Source organism: Podarcis tiliguerta, assembly GCF_965153285.1.
Source record: "Podarcis tiliguerta genome assembly, chromosome: W".
Lineage (NCBI taxonomy): Eukaryota > Metazoa > Chordata > Lepidosauria > Squamata > Lacertidae > Podarcis > Podarcis tiliguerta.
In genome coordinates this window covers 10,568,410-10,590,621 of record NC_139552.1, presented here as the reverse complement: position 1 = coordinate 10,590,621, position 22,212 = coordinate 10,568,410, and the positions used below count along the sequence as shown (strand labels likewise).

The 22,212-nt window shown below is 46.9% G+C and overlaps 1 protein-coding gene across 1 annotated transcript in view; it reads left to right on the top strand.

Annotated features, from left to right (window-relative positions):
• The window catches only part of LOC310668822 (putative helicase senataxin), a 286,306-nt gene that overhangs the window by 51,945 nt on the left and 212,149 nt on the right, over positions 1-22,212 (top strand). Inside the window, exons 5-6 of the mRNA XM_083422138.1 lie at positions 3,855-4,074; positions 4,943-5,062. Coding sequence (XP_083278264.1) covers positions 3,855-4,074; positions 4,943-5,062 — 340 coding nt within the window. The remainder of the gene's footprint in view (positions 1-3,854; positions 4,075-4,942; positions 5,063-22,212) is intronic.

The window sequence follows — 22,212 nt, the reverse complement described above, 5'->3', positions numbered from 1 at the left end:
TCTGACTATGAAGTTATAACTCCAATAAGGAATTCAGCAGGCCAGCCGCACAATCAACCTGTCCTCAACAATACATGCAAGGTCTTATCATGGAACGTGGCAGGATGGTCCCCCAAGTTAGAAGATATGAATTTTAAAGAATTCTGCATAAATTTTGATATTCTCTGCCCACAAGAAACTTAATAAAAACATTCCTTCCAGTAGCACCTTAGAGACTAACTAAGTTAGTTATTGGTATGAGCTTTTGTGTGCATGCACACTTCTTCAGAACATTATCTGTTGCTGGAATTCAGAAGCTGACAAAGACTTGACCAGCAATGAACTTTTTATTGCTTCACACACAGAGATAGCCAGACACACTCCACATTAGTAAGTTGCAGGATTGAGTTTCCGACTTCTCCTTCCCTCATTTAAGCCTCCCTCCCGGCAGCCTTCTGTGACTCAGCTCTAAATTGCTTTACCCTTTTCTCTGCTCTACCCTCTCAAGCTCTGAAGGGGAGAGGGAAAGGGGCTGGAACAGAACTGTCTTGCAGAGCAGGAGACGTAGCCCTGTCAGAGTCTGTGCCCACACTGAGCCAATGTCAGGAACTGGCTAGATAAGTAGTGGTGGCAGCCAGTTAACCAGGAGGGACCAGGGAGTGACACTGGGGAAGAAGAGGATTTTGAGCCTGGTTCAGACTGGTGGGACATGGAAGAGCAATCCACGGAGGGAACTAGCAAGGAAGCATCAGAGCTGGAGAGTTTTGGGGAGGGGGGCCCTCTGATTTCCAGCAACAGACGGCGGCCAACGCCTTCGCCAAAGACAAGTTGGCTGCGCCGAGGGAGTGAAGCACCAGGATGGAGCTTTTTTCAGAGAAAGATGGCCAAGTTCTACGTCAGTGCCACGACAGCTCACTGGCGGGCCGCTTCGGACAGCATAAAACCTTGTATCACTTGATGCGGCAGGTTTTGGTTTTTTAAAAATCATTTTTATTGGTTTTCCAATAAAAACAGCCAATCAACATATCGGGATCATAATCCAATTAAAAATAATAAACTAAAATTTTTAAAAATGACCGATTATAGTCCAGATAGTCTCCATAGTCTGGACCTTTGAAGCATATCTCCAAATCTTTGTTCCTGCCTCTTCTCGTTTTCATATTTTCCGCCTTCTGATCTTAACGCTTTAAAGTTCTCCGTCCCTGACTCTGCGATTCTCAGTCATGTCAGAAATCATATATCCTTCTCATCTGTTGAATACAGCTTTATTTGTGTATATATATTTTTTCAACTGTCTATTTGCTAGCGCAGCTTTCCCTGACTCCGTTCCAATCTTCCAATCCGGGCTGTTGTCCAAGCTTTTCGTTTGAGATTTAATAACATAGTAGCTTCCACATTGTTAAGTTATTACTGTAAATTGTTAAGCATACTGTTTGTAATAATGCAATGTAAATGAGCTGTATTCCACAGGTATAAGTCATTTGGCGATCAATCAGTCTCTCGGAGACCACACAATTCCCCCCCCTCTGTGCCCTATGGGGGGGCTGCTAGAAATCCATCAGCCTTCTCTCTTGCTCATAATGAAAAACTTCTGCAAACAGCTGCACTATATGTAGTCCCAAATTGTTACCTCCAGTCATTACAAAGTCAGCCAGCAAATATCTCCCGCTTCTCTTGAAAAGGGAGGAATTCTCATTTTTTCTTGCTGGGTCATATTAACAAGCACCGTCTTGTTTCTACATTTATCTTTATCAAGTCTTTCAAGTCTAAGTAAAGCTGTGCAATTGAATACTTGTTGTGCTCTGGGACCCAGTGTCCTGCCGTGTGCACCTTGATGCAAGCTGACAATCTCAGATGCGGCAGTTTTGGTGGCCGTGGGTGCCTGAGGACGTCAAGGTTCACGCCTGCAAAACCTGTCAGCGTGCCAAGTGGCCACAAGAAGCCCTGATGGGGCTACTGCAACCCCTGCCTACACCGCAGGGGCCCTGGGAGACCATAGCCATGGACTTCATTACTGAACTGCCGTCCTCGTGACAGCAGACTGTGATCTGGGTGGTGGTGGACCTGTTTACCAAGATGGCACATTTTGTGTCTTGCAAGGGGCTTCCAACAGCCTAAGAGACAGCCCAGTTCTTCGTAGATCATGTCTTCAAGCTGCACAGTCTGCCACAGCGAATTGTGTCTGAAAGAGGAACCCAATTCACCTCCCAGTTCTGTAAGAAGGTCATGCAACTTCTGGACATGGAACTGTGCCTCTCTTCAGCTCATCATCTGGAGACCAACAGAGAGGCAGAGAGAACCAACAACACACTGCAGCAGTACCTGTGTTGTTACGTCAGTTACCAGCAGGATGACTGGGTGGCCTTGCTCCTCTTGGCCGAGTTTGCGTATAAAGAAGTCTGACCCATCTTCTTTAACTTTCCATATGCTGGTGGAATCCCACCACTCCAAATGGTTGGCTCGCATTGAAAGCAGAATCGGAACATGTGGCCTATCACTCGAGTCGCTGCTTATGCTCCCACAATTGGAAGCATTCCAGACAATCAAGTGCAGAATCCTAGAGATTGAATTCCAAGCCCTTAGCAGTACAGCCAATAAAACCTGTTCCCCATTGGGGTTGGGAATTCTACCCTCATTTGGCCAGGGCCCTCCATCTTTACATTACCTTTATGCTCCCCACCTAAGCAGAGCTATTTCCCTCTCAAGATTTCACATCTTGCCATCTAGTAAGATGTTAGATTCTTGAAAATCCCTTATTCTGAAGGTACTGCCCTTGTGGCACAAAACAGGCTGTATCTATCACACACGTTTTATTTCATTGCCCAGTTTATGCAAAAATAAATGATTAGTATTTGGCCCCCTTATTGAAGGAGGGGATCTTCCAGGGTGACCTATCTGTTGAATAACTGTAGGAATGACTTGGAGAATGCGGCAAGATTTTGGAGTGACGCCATGAAATTACGTCACCATAGGTCCTAAGAGCCACCTTTGTATCTCACAGCGTCTGGACAGTTTTATCCTAAAGTGCCTCCTACTATGTTTTGTTACCTGTGTTGTTTTCCAATCCATGTATACGACATACTCTTACTATGCCAATTAAGGAGATTGATTGAGAACTAACTTATACTTAAGAGTACACCCATTGAAGTTAACAAACCTAAGTTGATCGTGCCTGTCAGGGGACTGCCATCAAAAGGGGGGAGGGAGGCAGGAACGATAGGAAAACAGACATGCAGCTTCCGTCGCCCAGTTTTCGCAAGGGAATCAAACATAAGGAAAAGAGGAGGAGATTGGGGGTGTCCAGGTTCTTATGATGGGGGGGGGGGGCGGAAGAACCCACTCTTGGAATCTGCTACTGACTGAGGCAGACATGAACTTTGGACTTCTGCACTGTACATAGTTTGCACCAAATAAAACCTATAAAAAGGCAGGTCGGAGTCCTGGCTGTTTACTCGTGAGCAACCATACGCATCCTTGACAGCGCCCATCAATTTCAGTGGGCCTGCTCTGCATAGGACTGACACAGGATACAACCCAAAGTAACATCCAAACTGTTCTACATTGTCATTAACACAGTTCTATTTTTAGTAATTCTGCCCAGAATCTTTTTTTTTAAAGGTTGCTGTTAAAAGGTGGTCTCTTGTCCCTCAGTGTCTAGGGTGGTTGGGAAGTGAGGAGGCTAGGAAGTTCACAACCTTCAAATAAGCATTTCTAGAAATAGATATCTAGGCTGTCTGGTTTGGAATTTGAACCTTTATTTTACGCTTTATAATAGTTGCTTTTCATGCCAACTTGCTTCCTGCCCCAATTTGTCTTAACAATTACTGTTGTGATTCCTTACTGTAGTAATTCCTAGTGTCCCTCCAAACCCACAGATTCGCCAGTGGGCCATCCTGAAAGCCAGGAGCCTGGGGAAGGTGGACAGGGACGACTATTACAACATCCAGGAAGTGTTGACGTGCTTGTTCAGAGTCATAGAGCTGGACCACTTTGAAAACTCTGATACTTATAACCTTGCAATAGTTGAGAAGGGGAATCTTATCTTGTTGCCTCGCCATCTGTATGATCCCACCAGTTACAAAAACTACTGGCTAGGTGAGTAGAAGCAAGCTGAGATGTTAGGCATGAACCATTCTATAGAGAGTGGTAGCATTGTAGTACAGCAGAGATGGCTAAACCTTTTTGTCTTTTGGCGCATGGGCAACATTGGCTCATAACAAAACCTCTGAGGGCTTCATGCCAGCACTGTGTGTGCCCCCAAAATGGGCATGGGGTGAGCATGGGTACAACCACCCCACACTCAGTCTGTGTGTCTTCCCCTCCAGTGCATGCATGCACACACACACACACACACACGCACACACACACGGAAAGCTACCTTACACTGAATTTGACCATTGGTCCATATAGCTAAAAGCTTACTAACCTGTGGTCTTAGATGTTGCTGGAATATGTTTCTCATAATCTTGGACTATTAGCTTGCCAGTTGGGGCTGATGGGAATTGTAGTCTGATAGAATTTAGAGGGCTGCAGGCTTGCGCCCTGAGGCTCCTTTTCTCCTGTTCCTTGTAGAATGAAAACTTTCCCTCCTTTACCTGTATCAGACATTTTTTGGTGGCATTGAACTGTTGCATATATCATTTTAAAAAAATTACACCATCTCAACTATGTTTGTGCAACCTGTTCAAAGAAATGTGTAATGAAAAACAGGGGAAGCTAACATGATGCCCTCCAGATGTTGTTGGACTCCCAACTCCCATCAGCCCTAGTCAATATGGTCTGCTGCCAGGGATGATGGGAGTTGTATTCCCAAGCTCTAGAGGGCTCCAGAGATTAAAAGTTTGAGTGGCATGCTAGCAGGTGCAATTACAAAAGTAGGTTTTGTTTTGGTTGTGGATTAAGATCGGGAGTTAAGCCAACACCCAGTGATAGCTTCTGAACTTTCTCATTTTCATTGTTGTAGGTATCTGTATGTTGTTGATGGTGCTGGAAGAACAAGCCATGGATTTGTTGTTGTTTGGCCCAGACAAGCAGATTGACTTCATGCCGTGCATAATGAAGGCCATGAAGAAACCAACGGAGGGTAAGTAACTAATAATCATTGGGGGCAGTGATACAAGCAAATTAAAAACAGTCTGAGTGTCCATCTCTTAAGGTAAAATCATTCCTTTCACAGAACTTGTACGCCAAGTAACTTACTTAATGTGGAAATGTTATGGTATAGTATATGATGGCTGACAGCTAGTTTCTTTTTTTAAAAAAAACTTTTTTATTTATTCAAAATGAAAAAGTAAAAGAAAAATCATTATTCCATTTTGCATATCATACTTTGGAAAAAACCAAAACAAAACAAAACCCATATACACAAAAATAAAGAAATACTAAAACTTTCACCAGTGTAGCTTCCCTCCACCACAACTTGACATCCTTTATACTATAAATAGTTTAACATTGTGTCTTGTATTATCCAATATATATCCATTATTAATTTTACCTTAGTTTGATTCATCTTTACATACTTATTCTACGCATAGCAATATATTATCCTTGGAGCAGTGTTTTTTCATATAGTCCTCAAAACATTGCCATTCCTTCCTTAGATTTTGGTTGGACTGATTTCTTATGGCTGCCGTTAATTTGGCCAATCTTATAAATTCACACAATTTAATTATCCAATCTTCTTTAGTGGGAATGATGTCTCCTTTCCAATTTCTAGCAGGTAGCAATCTGGCTGTGACTGTGGCATATAAAAACATCCTTTTCTTATCCTGTGGCTGTCATTTCCTAAAATACCCAATAGGAACGCCTCCAGTTTCTTCTCTCTAGAAATTTCGAACTTTTTTTTCTTTAATTCTTCATGGATACATCCCCAGAAGTTCTTAACTTTCTCACATCCCCACCATACATGGAACATTGTCCCCTCAATTGGTTGGATTTTAGTTTATATACCTTGACTAATTTAGAGGGTGTCATATACCACCTATATAACATTTTTACCAGATTTTCCATAATGGTGTAACAGGCGGTAAATCTGATGTCTGGTCTCCAAAGTTTTCCCACTGCTCCATCTGCATTGTGTGGCTGATGTCCTGGGCCCATTTTACCATAACATATTTTACTTGCTCACCTTTCAGGTCCCATTCAAGTAATAGATCTTAAATTTTAGATAATAATTTCTTATTGTTCTTTAATAATATAATTTGTAATTTGGATTCTTCTTTTCCGAAACCTATTTTTTTATCTGAATTAAATACATTATTTAACTGGTGGTATTGTAGCCAATCGGTGAGATAATGCCTTATCTCTTCAAATGATTTCAATTTCATTTGCCCTTGATCTTCTTTTAGTAGTTGGCTGTAAGTTCCCCAACTGCTCTTCATATTTATATTTTTAACTGCGAAGGCCTCTAATGGGGACAGCCACCATGGCGTTTGAGGTTCAAGTAATGGTTGGTATCATTCCTAACTATATGGTTAGTAAACCCACTGTGGACTTTGACGTTATTGTAGCCAAGGTAGGCATGCACACTGACAACTGGGAAATACTGGCCTGTGAGCGCTCCAGTTGGAGAACAGCCTTTACCAAAGGTGTCATGGGCTTTGAAGACACTCGAACTCAGGATGCAAGGGAGAAACGTGCTAAGAGGAAGGCACGCTTGGCAAATCCACACCGTGCTCAACTCCTGCCCGGAAATCAATGTCCCCACTGTGGAAGGACGTGTGGGTCCAGAATTGGCCTCCACAGTCACTTACGGACTCATTGTTAAAACCGTGTCTATTTAAGACAATCTTACTCGGCTACAAGTGATCGCCAAAGAAGAAAAAGAAGAAGCCACCTGTCAGGGGTTCAGGAGCAGAGGCACAGGAAAGGGAGGAAATGGAGAGCGAGGGGGAGGAGTCCGAAGGAAATGTCAGCGATGACAGCGGTCCGAGGTCTCTGAGTCTTTCCAGTGAATCAGAAGATTCACAGAAAGGGGCTCCCATGGTCAGGGCAAGGGGGGTGCCCAGGGGGACACCCCAGGAAGAAGGGGCCAGAGGGGACTCAGAGAGCAGCAGTTGGAAATCCGGACCAGCGTCCACACCAGAGTGCAGTAGGGGGGAGGAGTCCCAGGCATCGGGATCAGGCGGCGCACTGCCAGCGGGAGGACATGGGGCAGGACTGGCCACGCCTCCATCGGGGAGCGAGGAAACGGTTGAGAGGAAGGTTGAAGGCTGGGCGCGCGCGCCAAGTTCAAATGTACAGGAGGGCGGCACAGTCGGCAGCCCGGATAGGGAGCCAGGTCCCAAAGCCCGCCGGAAAGAGCGGGAGGAGTCAGGGGGGTCATCGTCAGCCTCAGAAGAGTCCAGGAAGGAAGGGACCCCGGAGGGTAGCAGGACCCAGAGGAGAAAGGAGAGACGGAAGAGGTGGAGTAAGGCTAGAGTCTTAAACTGGTGTACAGGGGGCGGAGATTCAGATGGAGCTTCGCCGGTCTAAACCCTAGAAGTAGAGCTGGGGCGCTGCGGCTTGAAAATGGAAACTGTACTTCAATAAAGACTTTTGTACATTACTACCGGCTAGCGTTGGTCCTCTGTGAGCTGGGACCAGGAGCCAGCTCTGACAGTAAGCTCCATCTCCAGAAAAGTTTTGCACCAAGAACCTCGCAACGTGAGTCGACGCAGCGAGGGAAGAGGATTGGTGCTTCGCGAGCTCACACAGATCAGGCAAGATGACTACAGAACAGCAACTAACAGACCTGCGAAATGCAGTGAGTCAACTCAACGCGGAGGTACTTTCATCCAGGAAAAGGGAAGAGGAAATGGATACCGCCTGCAGGGATCTCCAAGCCAGGTTGGAAGTGCTTTCTAAACAGGGGCAACCGGGACCCAAATCAGAGGGCATTGGGCTGGGGAGAAGAGGAGGCAGCCTGGTATCTCATTTCGACGGGAGTTTACAGCAGTACCCTAACTTCCGAGCAGACCTGCTGTTTGCGCTGGATCTGCTGGAAAAAGACTTTAGAGATGAGCGAGAGAAAGTGGGGTTTATCTTGTCCCATTTGCATGGGGAAGCCAAAGCGTGGCTGCGCAACCTGTGGAGAGATAATGATCCGGCGCTCCAAAATGCGGATGCTTTCATTAAAGCGATGGATTCGTGTTTTTTATCAAAGATAGACATCGATATTGCCAGAAAAGACATACATGGGCTCAAACAAGGCAGAGCCAGTGTGAGGCAGTACCATTCCCGCTTTTTTGGATTAGTCCATGCGCTGGGATGGGAGAAGGATTCTGCTCCAGTCAGAGACCTTTTTTGGGAAGGCTTGAATGCCAATGTGAAAGATGAGATTGCAAGGGGGGAGAGACCAAAGAGCACTCAGCAAGTGGTCCAGCGGGCGCTGGAGATTGGGGTGCGTCTGGAAGAACGTCCATGGAACAGAGAAGAAGGACGTTGGGGACGTACGCCAGCGAGAGCACCTCCCCTCTTTCCCAAGGATGCAGCGCGTGCGCAATCCACACCCTCGCAGGGAGGGGGAGAAGAACCGATGGAGATTGGAGGTGCCAGGGCTCAGTCAGCTACCAGAGCCCTAACACCGGGAGCAGTCAAAGCGAAGCCTCCTAGAGGGAACAGGAAGTGCTACATCTGCGAAAGTGCTCAGCACATAGCGAAAGAGTGTCCCCAGAGGTTCCATAAGCACACTGCAGCCTCTGCAACAGTCACAGACGCAACTCAGCAGAGAGAACCACAGCAGGGAAACGACAGAGTCTGGCTGGAGGAAGAGGCACTGGGGTCCAGCCAGACAAGTCAATGAAGCAATCCCCAGAAATTTTGCAACCCACAAACCCCCTCCCACCCAAACCAGTGGTGCAGCTTACAGCGTCGCTCCAACTGCCCAATGGACTCACTATGGAAGTGCCAATTACCATTGACTCTGGTAGTAACGCAGACTTTATAGGACTGGATTTCATTCAACAGCACAACATAGCACTACTGCCAGCCACGCTGCCTCTGAAGGTTGTCACGGTGGATGGCAGGGAATTGCTGGGGGGGGCAAGTGGTGCAGCAAACGCCTCCGATGGTGATGCAAATTGGGAATCACCGAGAAGTCATCAGCTTCAATGTCACCCACCTGTCGGACACGCCTGTAGTATTGGGCATGAGTTGGCTGCACAGGCACAGCCCAGCTTTGGCGTGGTACCAGCGCCAACTGACCTTCGGCTCCTCCTACTGTGCGGAACATTGCATTCTGCCTAGCCCGGAAGGGGAAGAGGATGACCCGCAGCTACAATTAGGCACGCTGCAAGCAGTGCCACTCAAGTATGCAGCGTTTTTGGAGGTTTTCTGCGAGAAAGAAGCGGACAAGCTGCCTCCCCACAGGCCCTATGACTGCAAGATTGACCTCCTAGCAGGGGCGACGCTGCCAACCGGGAAACTGTATTCCATGTCTGAAGACGAGCTGCAGGAACTCAGGGAGTTCGTAGACCTCAACTTGAAGCGCGGTTTCATCCGGGAGTCGAAGGCAGTGGGGGGCAGTCCTGTATTCTTTGTGAAGAAGAAGGCCACGCCCCCAAAAAGGCTTGTAGTGGACTTCAGGATCTTAAATTCCAAGACCAAGCCCACGGCCTTTCCTATGCCCAAAATAGACGACCTGCTCACAACGGTGAGGAAAGGACGCGTTTTCACGAAGTTGGATCTGCGAGGGGCGTACAACCTGATTCGCATACGGGAGGGCGACGAATGGAAGACTGCCATGTTCACGCCCCTGGGCACCTATGAATACAGAGTTATGCCCTTTGGATTACAAAATGGCTCCCACTGTTTTCAAGCCTTCATGCATCACGTACTGGCGGGTCTCCTCTACAAGAAATGCGTCTGCTTCTTGGACGACATCCTGATATTCTCAGAATCAGAGGAGACCCACGAGGGAGACGTCAAGGAAGTTCTGCAGAGACTGCAGGAGCATAGGCTGTACGCCAAGCTGGAAAAGTGCCAGTTCGACAGGAAGGAGGTAGATTTCCTGGGCTACAAGTTGTCGGACAAGGGGCTCGCCATGGACAGCGCCAAGGTTCGCGCAGTGTTGGACTGGAAGAGCCCGCGCAATTGGAAGGAGGTCCAGCGGTTTGTGGGTTTCGCCAACTTTTACCGCAAGTTCATCAAGGGGTTCGCGATGCAGACAGCGGCCATTACCGACACGCTCAGCTCCAAGAAGAAGAAGTTCATCTGGACGGAGCAACCGGAGCAGTCCTTTCAGAACCTCAAGCGTCTCTTCTCGTCCGAAGAGCAGCTACTGCACGTGAATCCCAGCAGACCGATGAGAGTTGAAACGGACGCCTCGGACAGAGCCGTGGGAGCAGTACTGTTGCAGCAAGACCCGCATGGGGACTGGAGACCGTGTGCCTTCTACTCTCGAAAGCTCAGCAAGTCGGAGCAGAACTACACCATCTGGGACAGGGAGTTGCTGGCCATTCATGCAGCATTCAAGGCGTGGCGGCACTTCCTCATCGGAGCCAAACACACAGTGCAGGTTCGCACGGACCATAAGAACCTGGAGTACTGGCGTACGGCAAGGTTCTTGAACCAGCGGCACATACGATGGGCGGAGTTCTTTGCAGATTTCGACTTTAAGATAGAGTACATCCCAGGCGACAACAACATCATGGCAGATGCACTGTCCAGAAAGCCGCAATACCTCGAAGAGGCGGTACCAGCAGCGGCCAAGCACATTTTCGCACCGGAAGCGTGGGCGTGCGCTTCAGCAACCGTGGACCTGGAAGCTGTCCGTCGAGCGCTGCAGGAAGACCCCTTTGCACAAGCCAAGATGGAGGAGGTGCACAAGGGCACGGTGAAGGACGACGAGTTCCAGATACGCGACGGATTGCTCATCCGCAGAGGGGCCCTCTACGTACCGGGAGACGACCTCCACGCGAAGGTACTGCAGCAGTTGCACGACGCACCCACCGCCTGGCACTTTGGCAAAGAGAAGACGGCAGAATTAGTAGCCAGGGATTTTTGGTGGCCCAAGATGAGGGTGGAAGTCGCGGATTACGTCTCGAGGTGCGACACCTGCCAAAGGGCCAAGTCAGTGCACAAACCACCGGCGGGACTGCTCGAACCGCTGCAGACACCGAGCGAACCGTGGGAGAGGGTGGCCCTGGACTTTGTCACGGATTTACCCAGCTCGAGAGGCAAGACGGCAGTGCTAGTGGTGGTGGACATGTTCACCAAAATGGCCCACTTCATTCCGTGCGCGAAGGTGGCCACGGCGGAACAGACCGCCAAACTGTTCATAGACCACATCTTCAGGGTTCACGGTCTGCCACGGTCTATCTTGTCCGACCGGGGGCGACAGTTCATCTCGAACTTCTGGCAGAAGCTGATGGGTTTCCTGAACGTCAAGATCAACCTAGCGTCGGCGAGACACCCGCAGACCAACGGACAAGCGGAGCGAGTCAACGCCATCATGCAGCAGTACCTGAGATGCTATGCAAATCAGCAGCCGGCAACATGGGTGGACTACCTGCCGCTCGCTGAGTTCGCTTACAACAACACGAAGCACGTGTCCACGGGGGTGACACCGTTCTTCGCCAACAACGGGAGGCATCCCAGAACCTTCCCGGGATTAGAGAGACTGGGGGAGGGGGAGCCACAGGCAGCGGAAGTCTTAGCGTCAGAATTGCAGGAAGTTCACGAACAACTTCGGAGGCAGTTAGAATTAGCAAAGCACGCATACAAACTGCAGGCTGACAAGCACAGAAGGGTTGGGGAAGACATACAGGTGGGAGACTGGGTTTGGTTAGCAGCCCAGGCAGTGCCGGCCAGATCGTTAGCGAAGAAGAAGCTCGGACATAAGCAGCTAGGACCTTACCAAGTCGAGGCACAGATCAATCCAGTGGCCTTCCGGTTGACACTTCCGGAGGGATCCAGAATGCACCCAGTGTTCCATAGATCAGTGCTCACGCCCTACAAAGCACCTCACAGATTTCAGGCGCCGGGCACGGCACCAGACCCGTATAGGGAGACGCCCACAAGGAGGGGGTCGCCAAGAGGGGAACCCATCAACCAGGTCACAGAGATTTTAGACTCGAGATGGGGGGAAGAGGGAGTAGAATATTTTCTCGCCAGCGAAGGTACCCCGGCCAGCGCCAACCGTTGGGTGCCGGACTATGCCTTGGACGAGCCTCTTCTCAAGGAAGAGTTTCATGCCTTGTTCCCGCACAGGCCCATGCCAGCCGCGTATTTCGACGACTGGCTTTTCACACCCACGCTTTCAGCCAGCACGTTCCAGGGGTTCACCTCGGACGAAGAACCGGCACTAGACACACGTTCCCCGGAGGGATCGCCCTCGGGGTCTGCCTCAGACCGCTCTTATTGGTGGGACGATCGACCAGAGGAGCGGTGGAGCAGGAAGTGGCTGGGGGGTCCTTGGCAGGCAACGGCCCCAGAGGTGACCGGGGGAGAGATGGACATGGACGTGCTGGGGGAGGACCTTGGGTTCGAGCACGGCGGCACAGAGATGGAAGCAGAGGAAATCGAGGTCGGCGAGAGCACGGAGGACGAGCCGGACTTATCAGGCTGGATGCACGCCAAGGGGGACGAACTGTATCCGGCATTCACCCCCACAACGACGGAGCACCCAGCACCCACACCTGAAGGAGGGGAGGGGGGAAGGGGGGGCTTCGAGGGGGGGATGGATGTCAGGGGTTCAGGAGCAGAGGCACAGGAAAGGGAGGAAATGGAGAGCGAGGGGGAGGAGTCCGAAGGAAATGTCAGCGATGACAGCGGTCCGAGGTCTCTGAGTCTTTCCAGTGAATCGGAAGATTCACAGAAAGGGGCTCCCATGGTCAGGGCAAGGGGGGTGCCCAGGGGGACACCCCAGGAAGAAGGGGCCAGAGGGGACTCAGAGAGCAGCAGTTGGAAATCCGGACCAGCGTCCACACCAGAGTGCAGTAGGGGGGAGGAGTCCCAGGCATCGGGATCAGGCGGCGCGCTGCCAGTGGGAGGACATGAGGCAGGACTGGCCACGCCTCCATCGGGGAGCGAGGAAACGGTTGAGAGGAAGGTTGAAGGCTGGGCGCGCGCGCCAAGTTCAAATGTACAGGAGGGCGGCACAGTCGGCAGCCCGGATAGGGAGCCAGGTCCCAAAGCCCGCCGGAAAGAGCGGGAGGAGTCAGGGGGGTCATCGTCAGCCTCAGAAGAGTCCAGGAAGGAAGGGACCCCGGAGGGTAGCAGGACCCAGAGGAGAAAGGAGAGACGGAAGAGGTGGAGTAAGGCTAGAGTCTTAAACTGGTGTACAGGGGGCGGAGATTCAGATGGAGCTTCGCCGGTCTAAACCCTAGAAGTAGAGCTGGGGCGCTGCGGCTTGAAAATGGAAACTGTACTTCAATAAAGACTTTTGTACATTACTACCGGCTAGCGTTGGTCCTCTGTGAGCTGGGACCAGGAGCCAGCTCTGACACCACCCATATCTGTTGTTGTAACTCTCCAAGTCCAGTAAATCTGTCTTCTCTAACAAGATCCAATCCTTAATCCACGTCAGGAACGCTGCCTCGTAATACTTTCTTAAATTTAGAAGTGCAAAGCCCCCTCTCTCTTTCTTACCCACCAGTAATTTGTTATTTATACGGGATTTCTTACTCAGCCAGATAAACATTGTGAAATCTTTTCTCCACCTATCTAAACATTCAATTTCCCCTATAATCGGGATCATTTGAAAAAAGGAACATCATTTTGGGGAGCACATTCATTTTTATTACCAAGATTTTCCCCCAAAATGAAAGTTTTAGTTTGGTCCAAATTTCCAATTTTAAAAAAAATTCTTTCTAAAATTTATTATAATTATCATCAAAAAAGGTGTCAGGGAAGAGTTAGAAGTTTTCAGTTTGTCAGAGGGAGAAAGCATTCCCCAAGGGGGGAAGGAGAGCAGTGAATCTAATAGAAGAGAACAACAGGGAGGAATCGGCTGTTCACAGGAAAGGCAAGGGTTAAGTTCTAGCTCAGATTCGGAGGAGGGGAGATACAGGCCAGCTCTAGCCAGGAGGGTAGGAAAAAGAGCAGGAAAGCGAAGGGAGAGGCGCCTTCGCCATTTTGAGGGTGGCTGGTCATGGAGAAGCAGAGCTCAGAAGGTATCTGAAAGAAGTGACTCTGAGGAATAATATTTAAGAACCGTTTATAAGATTGTTTTGTTAATACGCAATAAAAAGTTATAAAAGAACAAGAAGCGTTTGTGTGGTGATCTGAAGAGGACAACGACCAGTCCTGACAAAAGGTTAATATTTTACATTGTTATTTCAATTCTGAGATATTTTGCTTCTTTCACTATCATCAAACCCGTTTTATCCTGTAGCTCCTTTTTCTCCTAACCCCTTAAATTTTTAATCATTAGTTTTGTTTTTGATCTGTTGAGTTTAAATCCAGTACAATCCAGAAACCTCACCAAATGCTGATATTTTTTCCAACACTTTAGGTATACTCGATTCTGCGTCTTCTACTATAATTATTAAATCATCTGCAAAGGCTTTCACTTTGAAAGCCTTTTGGCCCAGGATAATTCCTTTAATTTCTTCTTCATTCCTCAATACCGAGTTTAGTATTTCCAAAGTCAATATGAATAATAAAGGAGAGAGTGGCATAGCTGTCAACTTTTCCCTTTTCTTGCGAGGAATCCTATTCGGAATAAGGGAATTTCCCTTAAAAAAAGGGAAATGTTGACAGCTATGGAGAGTGGGCAGCCCGGTCTTGTGCCTTTTTCTATTGATATATATTCTGTTTCTGTATTATTGATTATTAGGGTGGCTTTTTGTTTTTCATAAATAGCTTTTATGCCTTTGGTAAATTGTTCTCCCATTATAGCTAGGTCAATAGCTTTCTTTAAAAAATTCCATGATAAATTATCGAAAGCCTTCTTGGCATCCACTAACATGAAAGCAGCTTTCTTATTTGGCTTTAGGTCTAAATACTCAATTAAATCTATCACTACTCTCACGTTAGTTTTCATGTGATGGTCTGGGAGGAATCTGGCCTGATCTTGATTAAGTACATCCTTTAGTACCGATTTCAGTCTGTTGGCCAGAGTTCCTGCGTACAGTTTGTAATCGTCATTTAAAAGTGAGATAGGCCGATAATTGGTAACAGATTCACAAGGCGATCCTTGTTTATGGATTAGAATTATGTTCGCTTCTTGCCATGAATCTGGGATTTTACCATCTTAGATTATTTTGTTCATAAGTGATTTCATTGGTATGGCTAATGTCTCTTCCAATTTCTTATAATGGATTGCTGGTAGCCCGTCTGGATCAGGTGATTTGCCCAACTTTGAATGCGAAATAATCTGGTGTATCTCCATCATGGTAACTGGCGAATTTAGTTGGTCAATCTTCTCTTCTGGTATTTTGGGAATTTCTTTCCCTTGGAAATACTTTATTATGCCCTGTTCTTCCGCTATTCCTGCCTTATATAAATTTCAAAAGTATCCTAAAAAAGAATTGGTTATTCCTTCTTGGTTGTCAAGGTAAGTGTGGATAAGCCCCAAGGAGCAGAAATCAATTTGGTTGCACCTTCTTCAGATTGCTATTCTATGAATTAATTTCTGCAACTCTCATTCATTTATACATTTCTTGTAGCTGCTCCATGAGAAAAGCATCCAGTTCAGCAACATTAACCCCCCCCCATTATAACATTGCCTCATATATATTTACGTCTGCTTAAAATCTTCTGTCAGCACAGTTAATTCTTAAAATCATTAGGTTTTCAGACTTTCTTCATTTCTTACTGTTTGTTAAGCAGTGCTGTTGCATTGCATTCACCACTTGGGAGCACCATTAACATTCAAATGCAGTCATAACAGTGAAAAATTTCCTATTATCTGTTACTTTGTCAGTTTGCCAGCTCTGTGGGAGGAGGCCGTTACATATTAAAACACAGAGATAAGGAAGCCAGCCAAGCAAAGGCAAGACATATAGCAACATCCAGTTAAGGAGAGTGTTAAAATTGATTGATTGATTATATTTCTATCCTGCTTTTCACTCAAATGAATCCCAAAGCGGCTTACAAACGATAAATAATGACAACACGATAGAACATAAAAGAACATCACAGATGCAGGATAAATCATACAGAATAATTAACAAATTGTCAGTGAAACATCACAATTAAAGCAAAAGTCATATTATATGCTTAACAAATCAATGCAGCATTTATAATAAAAAACACTGTTAACAATAAAAATATCGCAATCAAAAGATAAACTAAGCACTGTTAAATTCATACAAACACTCTCCCCACCTCCATGACTCATAATCATGACTTGATTCAGCTCACTAAAATACAAGTGCCTTGCACCACCCTCCATTCTGAAGGTTTATTGGACATTAGGTGGATGTGCAAGGCAGGTGGAAAAAGCCATTACTTACTGGACAGAATACCATGTTGGCCCAAATATAAGCCACACTCTCCACCCCCCCCCCCAAATTCTGACAGTGAAAAGTTAAAGTGTGGCTTATATTCACGGCTTTACATCGTCGACAATGCAGCGTGGTCCCCCCCCCCCCCCCAGGAAGCAGCCCGGGTATTGTCTTTTTTTCTCTCCCCCCACCCTTCAATTTTAAAGGTGCAGCTTATTTGCGGGTGCGGCTTATATTCGGGCCAATACGGTACAGCTCTGAATCTCAAGTGAGTTCTTTTCAAGCTTTCTAGCCTCAACTTTCCCCATTGACCTGACGCCAGATTCACCCTTCATGTCCTGTTAAATAGTGTATGGTCCATTATGGAAAATTCTGTGGCATCTTCTAGAATCCATGTGTGTATGTGTACACACACGCGTGCGCACACACACACACACATGGCTACCACCCCTTTGCCTTTCCCATACACCTGACCACCACACCTCCCTTCACCCCTCCCTCCCTTATCCCCCTCACAGAGCAGTTTGCTAAACCGCTGTGTGAAATAAATATGGATACTGTTTGGCAGAAATTTGCTGGTGATTAGAAATCCTTATCAAGTCAAAAGTTGGATGTGTTTTGGCAGCCTTCACCTTTTCAAAATTAATTAAACCAAAGTTCAGTTCTCCCCAATTTCCAAAACAAGACGGGCATTGTTCTGGAATGAAAACGGCTAACATGAAAAGTAAAGTTGAAAACCACTTAAGAGTGGCATTGCGGCAAAACAATCAGTGTAAAAGCATAAGACAAATGGGGAAAAAGCAGAAAGTTGGCGCTGTAAAACATCATCCGGTAATACATGGTTAATACTCCTGCTCTACACACCCGGACACTTCTCCTCCACAGGCAGCAAATTTTTGCAGTCAGGCAACAGCTTGATCACCTGCAGTAGGCAGCATGGAAGACTTGCAGGGGTTACAAGTTGCCCATGAATTCAGCATCAAGTCAGTTCTCCACCCCATTATATGTATTATAATTATATTATACAGTATATGGAAAGGAAATATTTATTACAATTTATCCGTCCAATCTCCTGTGTGTGGGTTAAGCAGAGTATTAAAACCCCGTATTTGGCAGCAAAATGTAGAAGCTGTGGAACTAGGCTGCAAAACCTTATCTCTTCTGAGCAATTCCAGCTTATAAACTGTCTTCCCTTTGGTTTCCCTCTTAAAAAAAGAATAGGGTAACAACTTATAATCTTATAAAGTAAACTTAAAATATAGTGTTTACTTACTTAACAGTCTTGCATTGGATCACAGGAATGAGTGAGTCTTTTTGTTGTTGTTTTTGCTGACTGTATAGAGCTTCTCCATCTTTGGCTGCAGAGAATATAATCAATCTGATTTCGATGCTGCCCATCTGGTGATGTCCACGTGTAGAGTCATTTCTTGTGTTGCTGGAAAAGCGTGATTGTGATGACCAGCTTGTTCTCTTGGCAGAACTCTATTAGTCTTTGCTCTGCTTCGTTTTGATCTCCAAGGCCAAACTTGCCAGTTGTTCCTTTTATCTCTTGATTCCCTACTTTAGCATTCCAATCCCCTATAATGAGAAGGACATCCTTCTTTGGTGTCACTTCTATAAGGTGTTGTAAGTCTTCATAGAATTGCTCAATTTCAGTTTCTTCAGCACCAGTAGTTGGTGCATAAACTTGGATTACTGTGATGTTAAAAGGTCTGCCTTGGATTCCTATCGAGATCATTCTATCATTTTTGAGATGCATCCCAGTACAGCTTTTGCCACTCTTGTTGACTATGAGGGCCACTCCATTTCTTTTACGGGATTCTTGCCCACAGTAGTAGATATGATGGTCATCCGAACTGAATTCGCCCATTCCCGTCCATTTTAGTTCACTGATGCCCAGGATGTCAATATTTATTCTTGCCATCTCATTTTTGACCACATCCAACTTACCCAGGTTCATGGTTCTTACATTCCAGGTTCCTATGCAATATTTTTCTTTGGAAAAGAAAGCATTGGACTTTCCTTTCGCTTGCAGGCATATCCGCAACTGAGCGTCCTTTCGGCTTTGGCCCAGCTGCTTCATCAGCTCTGAATCTACTTGTACTTGTCCTCCGCTCTTCCTCAGTAGCATGTTGGACGCCTTCCGACTTGAGGGGCTCATCTTCCAGCGTCATAGCTTTTATATGCCTGTTGTCTTTGTCCATGGAGTTTTCTTGGCAGGGATACTGGAGTGGCTTGCCAGTTCCTCCTCCAGGTGGATCACGTTTGGTCAAACCTGTCCACTATGACCTGTTCATCTTGGGTGCCCTGCTCAGCATAGTTCATAGCTTCTCTGAGTTATTCAAGCCCCTTCGCCACGGCAAGGCAGTGATCCATGAAGGGGGAGTCTTTTTAGATGAGTCTAAAAAGCCTGGGACACAAATTTTCACGGCCCTCTAATGGCTATGGTGGCTGATTTACCAGAAGTAATGTATTTAGAAGTAATGTATTTAGAATTCACCTCTATACCACCTCTGTTTGTAACCCAGGTGAGGGACCACCTTTTAAATAAACCACTGGCACTTGGTAAGTGTGGATAAGCCCCAAGGAGCAGAAATCAATTTGGTTGCACCTTCTTCAGATTGATTTAATTAATTTCTGCAACTCTCATTCATAGAATCATAGAATCATAGAGTTGGAAGAGACCACAAGGGTCATCGAGTCCAACCCCCTGCCAAGCAGGAAACACCATCAGAGCACTCCTGACATATGGTTGTCAAGCCTCTGCTTAAAGACCTCCAAAGAAGGAGACTCCACCACACTCCTTGGCAGCAAATTCCACTGTCGAACAGCTCTTACTGTCAGGAAGTTCTTCCTAATGTTTAGGTGGAATCTTCTTTCTTGTAGTTTGGATCCATTGCTCCGTGTCCGCTTCTCTGGAGCGGCAGAAAACAACCTTTCTCCCTCCTCTATGTGACATCCTTTTATATATTTGAACATGGCTATCATATCACCCCTTAACCTCCTCTTCTCCAGGCTAAACATGCCCAGCTCCCTTAGCCGTTCCTCATAAGGCATCGTTTCCAGGCCTTTGACCATTTTGGTTGCCCTCCTCTGGACACGTTCCAGTTTGTCAATGTCCTTTTTGAACTGTGGTGCCCAGAACTGGACACAGTACTCCAGGTGAGGTCTGACCAGAGCAGAATACAGTGGCACTATAACTTCCCTTGATCTAGACGCTATACTCCTATTGATGCAGCCCAGAATTGCATTGGCTTTTTTAGCTGCCGTGTCACACTGCTGGCTCATGTCAAGTTTGTGGTCAACCAAGACTCCTAGATCCTTTTCACATGTACTGCTCTCAAGCCAGGTGTCGCCCATCTTGTATTTGTGCCTCTCATTTTTTTTGCCCAAGTGCAATACTTTACATTTCTCCCTGTTAAAATTCATCTTGTTTGTTTTGGCCCAGTTCTCTAATCTGTCAAGGTCGTTTTGAAGTGTGATCCTGTCCTCTGGGGTGTTAGCCACCCCTCCCAGTTTGGTGTCATCTGCAAATTTGATCAGGATGCCCTTGAGTCCATCATCCAAGTCGTTGATAAAGATGTTGAATAAGACCGGGCCCAAGACAGAACCCTGTGGCACCCCACTAGTCACTCTTCTCCAGGATGAAGAGGAACCATTGATGAGCACCCTTTGCGTCCAGTCAGTCAGCCAGTTACAAATCCACTGAGTGGTAGCATAGTCAAGACCACATTTTACCAGCTTCTTTACAAGAATATCATGGGGCACCTTGTCAAATGCCTTGCTGAAATCAAGGTAGACTACATCCACTGCGTTCCCTTCATCTACCAGGCTTGTAATTCTGTCAAAAAATGAGATCAGGTTAGTCTGACATGACTTATTTTTCAGAAATCCATGCTGACTATTGGTGATCACAGCATTCCTTTCTAGGTGCTCACAGATTGTTTGCTTAATGATCTGCTCCAGAATCTTCCCTGGTATTGATGTCAGACTGACTGGGCGGTAATTATTTGGGTCCTCTCTTTTCCCCTTTTTGAAAATAGGGACAACATTTGCCCTCCTCCAGTCTGCCGGGACTTCGCCTGTTCTCCAGGAATTCTCAAAGATGATTGCCAGTGGTTCTGAGATCACATCTGCCAGTTCTTTTAATACTGTTGGATGCAGTTCATCTGGCCCTGGAGACTTGAATACATCTAAACTAGCCAAGTATTCTTGTACTATCTCCTTAGTTATTCTGGGCTGTGTTTCCTCTGCGGAATCATTTGCTCCAAATTCTTCAGGTCGGGCATTGTTTTCTTTATCGGAGAAGACTGAGGCAAAGAAGGCATTGAGGAGTTCAGCCCTTTCTGTGTCCCCTGTTTGCATTTCACCATCTTCTCCTCTGAGTGACCCCACTGTCTCTTTGTTCTTCCTTTTGCTACGAACATACCCATAAAAGCCTTTTTTGTTGTTTTTAACCTCTCTAGCAAGCCTGAGTTCATTCTGTGCTTCATTCATTTATCCATAGTACATTTGTTGAAGCTGCTCCATGAGAAAAGCATCCAGTTCAGCAACATTAACCCCCCCCTCTGATTATAACATTGCCTCATATATATTAAAGGTAAAGGGACCCCTGACCATTAGGTCCAGTCGTGGCTGACTCTGGGGTTGTGGCACTCATCTCGCTTTATTGGCCGAGGGAGCCGGGGTACAGCTTCCGGGTCATGTGGTCAGCATGACTAAGCCGCTTCTAGGGAACCAGAGCAGCACACGGAAACGCCGTTTATCTTCCCGCCGGAGCGGTACCTATTTATCTACTTGCACTTTGACGTGCTTTCAAACTGCTAGGTGGGTAGGAGCAGGGACCGAGCAACGGGAGCTCACCCTGTCGCGGGGATTTAAGTATATTGAGGTATAAGATCATAAAAATAAGACAAAAATTAAGCAGAAGTAATAAATATTTAAAGAACCGGAAGGGGAAGTTGAGGGAAGTCATGAGGAAGGGTTTTTTGTGTGTGTGTGTTTTATATGACAAATGTAAATGTGTTATTTGGTTGAATATAAAATTGTAAAATCCATTAAAATTTATTTTTTAAAAAAAGCATCATTGACCATATTACATGTATGGGAAACAAAACAGCTTTGACCATATCATTGCAAAAGTGTTTTACACAATAAAATGAACAAGGGCTCTGAGACGTATTTTGTTTTTATTAAATAATCAATAAAACTAATTTTTTATAATATATCAGATGATATTGTAACATCAGAGGGTACAATTTTAACTATTCTCATGAATGTGTGAGTTACCGTATTTTTCGCCCTATAGGACACACTTTTACCCCTCCAAAAATGAAGGGGAAATCTGGGTGCGTCCTATGGGGCGAATGCAGGCTTTTGCTGAAGCTTGGAGAGCGAGAGGGGTCGGTACTCACCGACCCCTCTCACTCTCCAGGCTTGAGCAAGCTATCAGCAAGCCTGGGGAGCCCGCGGGAGTTCCCGCAGGGCTCCCTAGGCTGCGGATAGCAGCCTGTTGCCCGGTGCGCGGGGCGCCCTGAAGCAGAGCGTCTCGGCACCGGGGAGATATCTGCAGCCGAGGGAACCCCGCGGGAGGTCCTGCAGGGCTCCCTCGGCTGCGGATAGCAGCCTGCTGCCTGGCGCACGGGGCGCCCTGAAGCAGAGCGCCTCGCCTCCGGGCAGATATCCGCAGCCGAGGGAGCCCTGCGGGAGTTCCCGCAGGGCTCTCTAGGCTGCTGATAGCTTGCTGAAGCCTGGAGAGCGAGAGGGGTCGGTGCGCACCGACCCCTCTCGCTCTCCAAGCTTCAGCGAAAGCCTGCATTCGCCCCATAGGACGCACCCAGATTTCTCCTTCATTTTTGGCGCT